Source organism: Manis javanica, chromosome X (genome assembly GCF_040802235.1).
Source record: "Manis javanica isolate MJ-LG chromosome X, MJ_LKY, whole genome shotgun sequence".
In the NCBI taxonomy this organism is placed as follows: Eukaryota; Metazoa; Chordata; class Mammalia; order Pholidota; family Manidae; genus Manis; species Manis javanica.
Genome location: NC_133174.1, coordinates 40324780 through 40332808, shown reverse-complemented (window position 1 = coordinate 40332808; position 8029 = coordinate 40324780). Strand labels below are relative to the sequence as shown.

The 8029-nt window shown below is 44.9% G+C and overlaps 1 protein-coding gene across 13 annotated transcripts in view; it reads right to left on the bottom strand.

Annotated features, from left to right (window-relative positions):
- Window positions 1-2145, bottom strand: part of ZNF157 (zinc finger protein 157) — an 89498-nt gene extending 87353 nt beyond the window's left edge. For 4 of the 13 annotated variants that reach the window (XM_073227723.1, XM_073227724.1, XM_017671258.3 and 1 more), the window contains exons 1-2: window positions 1835-2143; window positions 22-222 (exon numbers count right to left, since the gene is read on the bottom strand). In XM_073227723.1, coding sequence (XP_073083824.1) covers window positions 22-83 — 62 coding nt within the window. In that variant the 5' untranslated portion in view covers window positions 84-222; window positions 1835-2143. Of the gene's footprint in view, window positions 1-21; window positions 223-1834 lie in introns of those variants that run through there. The other 9 variants (XM_073227726.1, XM_073227730.1, XM_073227727.1 and 6 more) reach the window with 4 other exon arrangements.
- Window positions 2146-8029: the final 5884 nt, after the last annotated feature.

Here is an 8029-nt window from a genome sequence, read left to right as displayed (position 1 = left end):
ATGTAGGCTCACCCTCCTTACCTCAAATGATCTGCCAGGTTGTCCTGAAACCAGGGCCGGGAACCTCTGGGGTGATTTCCCATTTGCTAGCATGTTCACCCTGGGTCTCAGCCCACCTTCCAAAGCTCGAGTGTGGGGGGTTTCTTTGTGAGCTGTGTTCAGAATGAATGCAGCCTCCAGTATAGGGAAAACTCAACAGCTCCACAGAGTCACCAATAAATCCTAAAAGGACAGTATCCATGTCATTATTGTCATCCATATTCACCCTCACAAAGTTTAGCAACCCCCACTCTGAGAGTTAGAGTGGACTATGGAAACAGTCATGATTGGAGTCAAATTAATGAGTTCAGAGTACTCTTTGAATGGCTCCTCCAGGGGCTTCATACCTTACACAACCAGACCATCCCTCAATTCAAGGTTCAAGGCATGTCTGGGTTTGTTGGGAGGGTGGAAATGGGGCAATGAATGCTGCAGAAGCCCCATGGGGTGGGCAGGGGAAGGACTTGTCCATGGGGATGTGGTAGGTGGAAGTGGAGGCAAGAAACCTACAAACCTGGTAAACTGAATGAAAGGTATCTCTTCTTCCTTCTTTAATTATTTTGCCATTTTAGGATGGAAAGTCCCCCTTAAATTCTTCTATAGGAAGCTCTTAGCCTCCTCTTTCCAGAAGATGGTTCCACATTAATAATATTATTTTTTAAATCAACAAATTGGGGGTGGGGGTGTACGTGGCTATTAACTTATGCAAAAAAGTATTTGACACAATTCAGCAGTCATTAATAATAAAAACTCAAACTAAAATTAGGGAAGAAGCATATCACTTAAATATTACAAAAAATCATTTACAAAACACAGCCCTGAAATACTATGCTAAAAAGTAAAATGATGAAGCTCTCACTACTAAAATTAACAAGATAGGGATGTCTGATACAACTCAAAGTTGTTTTGCTGGCTGTAGCTCACCCAAGATAAATCAATCAGAATAAATATTGCAAAGACATAAAAATGTAGCTTTCTTTGCCAGTAATGATTTTATACATAGAACATACCAGATTCTGCTAGAATTCACAGGGTAATTTGATAAGGGGCTGGATATAAGATAAAATTGTAAGAGCAGATAGTTTTTCCTCTATAATAGCAACAATCAAATGAAAACAGGAAAAAAAATTTGTAATGATAGCAAGAAATATATAAAATATGTAAAGTCAACTTTTTAAGGAACTGGACCTATACAATTCTAAAAGTTTTTAAAAACTGACGAATATAAAATAGTCACAGACATACCATCTCCGTGGATAAGATTTAATAGAAATGTCAACCCTCCCAAAAGCGTTAATGTAAAAAATAAATTTTAAAAAAGACAAAAACGAAGCTCAGTAATAAGATGGTGTATATAAAATTTTGTGCAATACAGCTAAAAAGATTCTTAAAGGGAAATTCATGCACTCAAATTTTTTTTAGAAAGAAGGCTAAACAATTAATGAAATAACACCCAATTTAAAAAGGTAGATAAAAGGAAAATAGCACAGATAAGAGCAGAAATTAAAGAAATAGAAAACAAAGGTCCATCAGAGAGGATCAACTAGGCCAAAAGTTGGTTGTCTGGAAAGGCTAATAAAATTAGCAAACGTCTAGGGAGACTGATTCGGAAAAATCTTAGCACACACAGTATTATGACTTGACAAGACACAGCAAGGAATCTAAAAACTGACTACCCCGGAAGCCCCCTTCCCAGACCCGCATAAATTCCCATTCACCAGATTCTTTTAATTCCTCACCAACTGACCCTACAAACTGACAATTTATCATTCCCGAAAGCCAACAAACCCATCACCTCAAAATCACTGATGACTGTCACGCCATAAATCCTCGTGCACAAGCTTTTGCGCCGCGCGCCAACAAGACTTTAAACAGCCTCTGAGGGCCACTTCCGTTTCCTGTCCTCACGCCGACACTGTCCCTTCTGGGGCTGTTGGTCTCGCACACGAGCGTAAGGGGTGTGAGGCTGTGGCCCACTCGCCCCGAACGAGGCGCAATTTTAGGTCGGGGGAGACTTTGTCCGGAGTGGCATTGCCGGGCGGGCGAGGAACATGGCTGCGTCAGGCGTTCCTCCACGGGGGCAGCCATCTTGGCGTCCATTCCGTACACTGGGCTGTTCCACAGAAGGCGGGGGCGGGGGGCGTTCAGGAGGAGACACCTTCGCAGGGCAAGCTTCTGAGGAGCTGGTCTTTGACACTGGATCCTATAGGTCTGTGAAAAGTTTACAGAAGCAGAGGTGCCAACCCCTATCCTCGTGGGGAGGGGACATGTGTCCTGATCTGCAAGGGAGATACCACTGCGTGGGGGAGTCAGAACACATTTTCCTCCCGGTTGATGTCACTCCAAGGAAAGAAGAATTTAGGATGGTATAGTCCCCCTCCTTGCCGAGGCGGGAGGGCTAAAATAGATGGAATTAGAGTGGTACAGTCCTCTCTTTGGAGATACCACAGAGAAGAGGGGGAAAAGTCATGTTAACGCGGATCCCCTCCTGGGTGAGACCACTGGAAAAGAGTGGGGAGGAGTCAGGGTGATAAAATCGCCCCCTTTTTTAAAAGTGCAAATGTCATACAATATTATATTACTTTCAGGTATACAACATACTGATTTAACAATTATATACATTACGAAATGCTCACCATGATAAATGTGGTTACCATCTGTTACCTTACAAAGGTATTACAGTATTAGTGACTACATTCCCAATGCTCTGCCTTTCATCCCCTAACTTACTTATTTTATAACTGGAAGTTGGTACAATCTCTTCTTGATGTGCTGGAATTGGTATGGAGGTGACTTGAATCCCCCTCAAACTCCACTACCCCCATTACTAAACTAAAATGATAGTAATGAGGAATCATAATAATAGCTATTGATATGGGCAGCTAATGTTTTTCAGCAGATTGTCAACAGAAAAATATTTAGAAAACGTTAAAAGCATCTTTCAATGAAAGTACATCTCTAAGACATGCCCCCAACCAGGTTGCAGCCACTTAGCCTCAGGAGCTGCTACTTAACTCTTTGAAGAGAAGAGACGATTCTGTTCGCCTGTGAACTCCACATTTTTCAGAACCTAGTCCAAGTATACCCTTCTGCGGGAAGCCTCTGACAAGAGGCTGAGGGCTCTTCCCCTTACTGAAGGTGTTTCAAACACAACAGGTAGGCCCTGGATAAACTTTGGTATAGATGGCCAGGTACCCTAAGGACATGCAGATCCTCTCTGGGACTCCTGCTCCCCTACAGTATTTGTGAATTGAATGGAAAACAGAATGGCAAATGTGAGGACATTGCCAGAATACACCTACTTTTACAGAAATTTCCAAAACTTATTGTCATGACTTCTGGTCAACATCTCAAATCCTAGAATCTTCTAACTTCCACCATCAATGCCTCCTGGGCTGTTCTCAAGCCTGGGCCTCTCTTAACTCTACCAACATCTATGTTGCACTCTTCTGATCTGGATTCATGTTCTCTATTAATGATTCCATCCTCAGTGTCCCCATATTTTGGCCCTGAATCCAAGCTGCAACTAACTATTGTGCCATATGTGCCCATCTTTTATAGACTGAGAGATTAGGCATATGTCAATTTTCCACTATCAAAGCCTCTCTGGTCTAGATCTCAACTATTAGACCCTTGTTTACTTTTCTACTATCAATGTCCTTTTGATTAAACCTCCAGAACACACCTCTGTTCAAGTTCAAACCAGAAGGGAAATGATAGTTGTGGAGGAACAGAGGCCCAAGTTCAAGAACTGGACCTGTGGACCATTGAAGATAGAAGACTTTTTGCAGGTCTCTGCTTACAGCCTGTAAACAAGATGGTGATTTCTGGAAAAATCATTAACCGATGTTTTCAGTTCAAACCAGGGAGACTGACGGTGTTGAAAAGTTAGTATTTTCCTAATATGTAGACACGGAATAGTTAATCGAAGCCCAGGGTTCAAGGTCAGAAGTGATGGTTTGCCATCTCAGAGATTAGACTAGAAAAGACTGTGGCTTCCATTTTGTGTTCTCTTCTCAAATTACTCCCTCTAGGAGAAACCAGCTGCTATATCATAATGACACTAAGACAGCCTTTGAAGAAGCCCATGTGCCAACCATTCCTGCCAACAGCCAGTAAGGACCTAGCCCCTAACCAGCGGGACCTCTAGCCTATAGCACTACGAATGAGCCATGTTGGAAGTGAAACCTCCAGCCTCAGCTGACTGTGACCCCAGTTGACAACTTGACTGCAAAATCAGGAAAGACCCTGTGGCCCCTCAGCCAAGCCATTCTCAAGTACTTCACCCCCCAGACACTGTGAGATAATTAATATTTGTTTTATACTTATGTGTTTAAGGGTATTTCATTATGCACCAGTTGGTAACTAATACAGGAATTTAAAGTTGTGGTATTTGTTCATCACGGATTTGTGCACTAATTTTGACTTTTCTAAATATCACACTACAATCTTTTTTTATCTAGATTACTGAGCTTTTTGGTGTCCCCTTAAGTTGTGTACTTTTAGGTGAGCACCTCACTTCCTCACTCTAGTCCCAGCCCTGCTGAGAAACCTTGTTCTCTAACATCATAGACTATCAGAAACTTTGCTTTGAAGTATGTCAGGTAAGAATAAGACATCCCACGCTTGCCTGGAAGATCCAAGTCGCTTTGGCACAGAGAAGCAGACTCGGCTTGAATCCAGGTTCAGAGCTTCAAATAAGGAGTATATGGAGTGAACATATCACATCTATTTTTACTTTAGTGTTTCTTAATAAAAAGAACCTTATATCCACTTCACAGTCCAAACTTGACATTGACCCTTTTATATACCAATGTACTTTGCTTTGGGCTAATGGAAACAGTGCCTCACTTAAATTTTAACTGAATTCCTCTCTTCCCCGAAACCCTATAGTAATCCCATTCTTTCTCTGTTTGGTGAGACTAAGTTGATCAACCATCCCTGTTGGCCCAGGACTGAAGGGTTTACTGAGACAAAGGACATTCAGTGCTAAAACCAGGAGAGTCTCAAGCAAACTGGAACAAGTTGGCCACCCTAGGTGAGATCCCCCCAGTTCCGATGTTGTGTGGTTTCCTTTGCTGCAGCAAGTTAATAAACCCATTTCTGTTGGACTACAGGTGTGAACCTGGTAGTCTTTATCAGATGGGCTTTGTCAAGGTCATTAATATTGGAAGGGTTCACAGAGGTTAGTTTGAGATCAGTCCTAGCATACACTGATGGTAGGAAAATTAACAGGCCTGAGTCTGAGGTCCCAATCAGAGGCGCACTGATGGAAGAACGGTTAATTGAAGACTCAATGCTAAACCATACCAGAAAAGCATTGATGGTGAAAGAAATCAGAGCTCTTGATTAGAGGTCAGACTACAGCAATACTGATAGGGTTAAGAATTGGTCCAGAGATGGTGGAAATGTTAACAGGGGCCTGGATTTTAGATTTTGACAAGAGTCATTTATAGTGAATTAGATAATAAATGACCAAGTTCGAGGACCAACCAGAAGAGCAATGGTGGTGGAGGAGTTAATAGAAGCCAGAAATTTGAGCTCTTTTGTCTAGACCAAGTCTGAGGGGTTGTAGATAGATGGTGCAGCTGGCCAATGACTGCATATGAGAGGTGGGATCTGGTTTCTGGTAGCCAATGGAATGAAGCAGCAGCCTCTTACCGAGGAGAAGACCCTGTTGCTATGTACAGAGAGAAGCAGGGTCTAGCCTGAGTTGCTACAGACAGTTAGCCAATGACTGCAGAAGATGGGTTTTAGCCTCTTCAGCCTATGATAAAGTATTGCTAGGTAGTAACCCCCATTCCCACATGAAATGAGGCAACCAAAGTGGTACCTGAGAGGCTATAGACAGAAGGAGCAGTTAGCCAATGGCTGGGTATAAGAATCTAGCTCTGGCTTCCCTAGTCTGATGAGGCTGCCAGGTCTGTAAATCAGCAGAGGCCCCCACTGTCCAGTGCAGGGAGTGGGTACGGCCTAGCCTGAGGGGGTACAGAGCAATAACACGGCTGTGTCAAGGAAGTGGAAGTGGGTGGGGGTGAGGCCTGAGGTTGCTTTGGACAGATGGTATAGCTGGCCAAGGGCTCTGTGTGGGAAGGAGGCAGGCTTTAGTCTCCATGGCCAATAAAATGCAAATATCCGTGTTACTATGCAGAAATAACTTTGCTGTTCCAAATTATACCAGTAAGAATGAATCCTTTCATGCTTGCCCAGAGAATCTGAATCAATTTGACACACAACAGCAGCCTCAATTTCCAACCCAGCTGGAAGAGACAGAAGAAACTTAGGATGTGAGGCTGCCGACAGATGACACATTAAAAAGAAAAAGAAACAAATGAAATTTAATAATATATTTTACTTAAACTGCATTTGCAAAATTTGTCACGTCAATATGTGTAAGGCTGGAGGCACCGGAGGGAGGAGTGAGCACGTCGGACACTAATGACATGCCAAAGTCCCCGGCTGTTGCCCCCTCCCAACCTGAAAAATGTGCCTTGGGCTAGCCAATCCTCGCACTGCTGTAAATCTAAGCTCTGCCTCCCCCTACCTTTTTTAAAAACTCACTGCCTGTCTACTTACGCATGACCTCTCCAGCCTCTATTTCCATAGACTGGGAACATCGCCTGGGAACTGCGCTCAAATAAACTACCTGGCTCTTTGTTGCCTCTTTTCACCTGCTTATTTTGGTTAGAATTTATCTTATATTGGCATTTATCTTACATTTGGTGCCGAAAAACCCGGGAAAGAGTGTGAGCACAGGGCCCCAACCAGCCACTGGTGGCCCTTCTCCCTCCTTCCCCGACCCGGGACCTCAGCCTGCTCTCCGCTGCATGGACTATTTTCCGGTGAGTCCCTCAGTTTCCCCCGGTCTGTTTCCCTTCCTAACTCTGTTTCACCTGGTCCATCCAAAATCGTAGCTACGTCCAGGTTTGGGCATCTAGCCCATCTGTTGCGGGCATCTGGGATACCTGTCCCTGGCCCTGCAGTGCGGGAGACATCCCTACCCCAGGCCCCAGGACGTCTGCTGGCATCTAGCCCACCCCTGGCCCTGCAGTGTGGGAGATGTCCCTCACCCAGGCTCCCAGGACATCTCCCCGGACTTGGCATGCTTGGGACACTGGGCGCTCCTCTCAGCAGGATTAGTTGGGGAGTGGTGCAGACATGGGGAACCAGCCTTCAAAAGCAGAGGCTCAGACACCATTGTGGTGTCTCATTTCTAATTTAGCTACTCTGTATTTGTCCAGGGAAGTTCACAAACAGAAGCTGGTCTTCCTTTGTTCTCAGGCCTGGCCTCAGTATCCCTTGGACAACCAGTCTCGCTGGCCCCCTGAGGGAACTTTTGGTTTTAGCCTCCAACTGGCTTGACTAATTATTGCCACTGGAGTGGAAAGTGGGGTAAAATCCCATATGTGCAGGCCTTTTGGACTTTGCTCGCCCACCCAGATCTGTGTGTTAAGTGTACTCCTTCTCAAGTTTTGTTGGCCCAGGCTTCCACCAAGGACCGCCGAGCTCTACCACTCCTATTACTGGGAGGCTCTTCTCTGGCAGACTCGGCAGAAGATCTCAGCTACCCCCCTTCCCGCTCCTCCAGGCCCACTGCGGGGGCCGGCTCCCTTTCTCAATGTTCATGTCCTCACCCCTCCTCCTCCTCTCTTTCTCCACCATCTTGTCCCCCTTCTCTTCCTGCCTCTCCTCTTCTGGTCTCTCCACCATCTTGTTCTCCTTCTCTTCCAGTCTCTCCACCATCTTGTTCCCCTTCTCTTCCAGTCATGCCGCCATCTTGCTCCAAAAGTGCCAACTCCCATTCGGATAAAATGCATAAAATTCCCCCATATCCTGGTCCCCAGCCTTCAAGTTCCGTATAGATTCCCAGGTTGTATCCCCCACTACCAGTGTCACCTCCTCCATACCCTCCTTCAAACCCGCCACCATCTTACTCACTGCGGCTAGCACCCAAATGGTCTAGCCCTCCCATAACCCACTCAAAGTCACA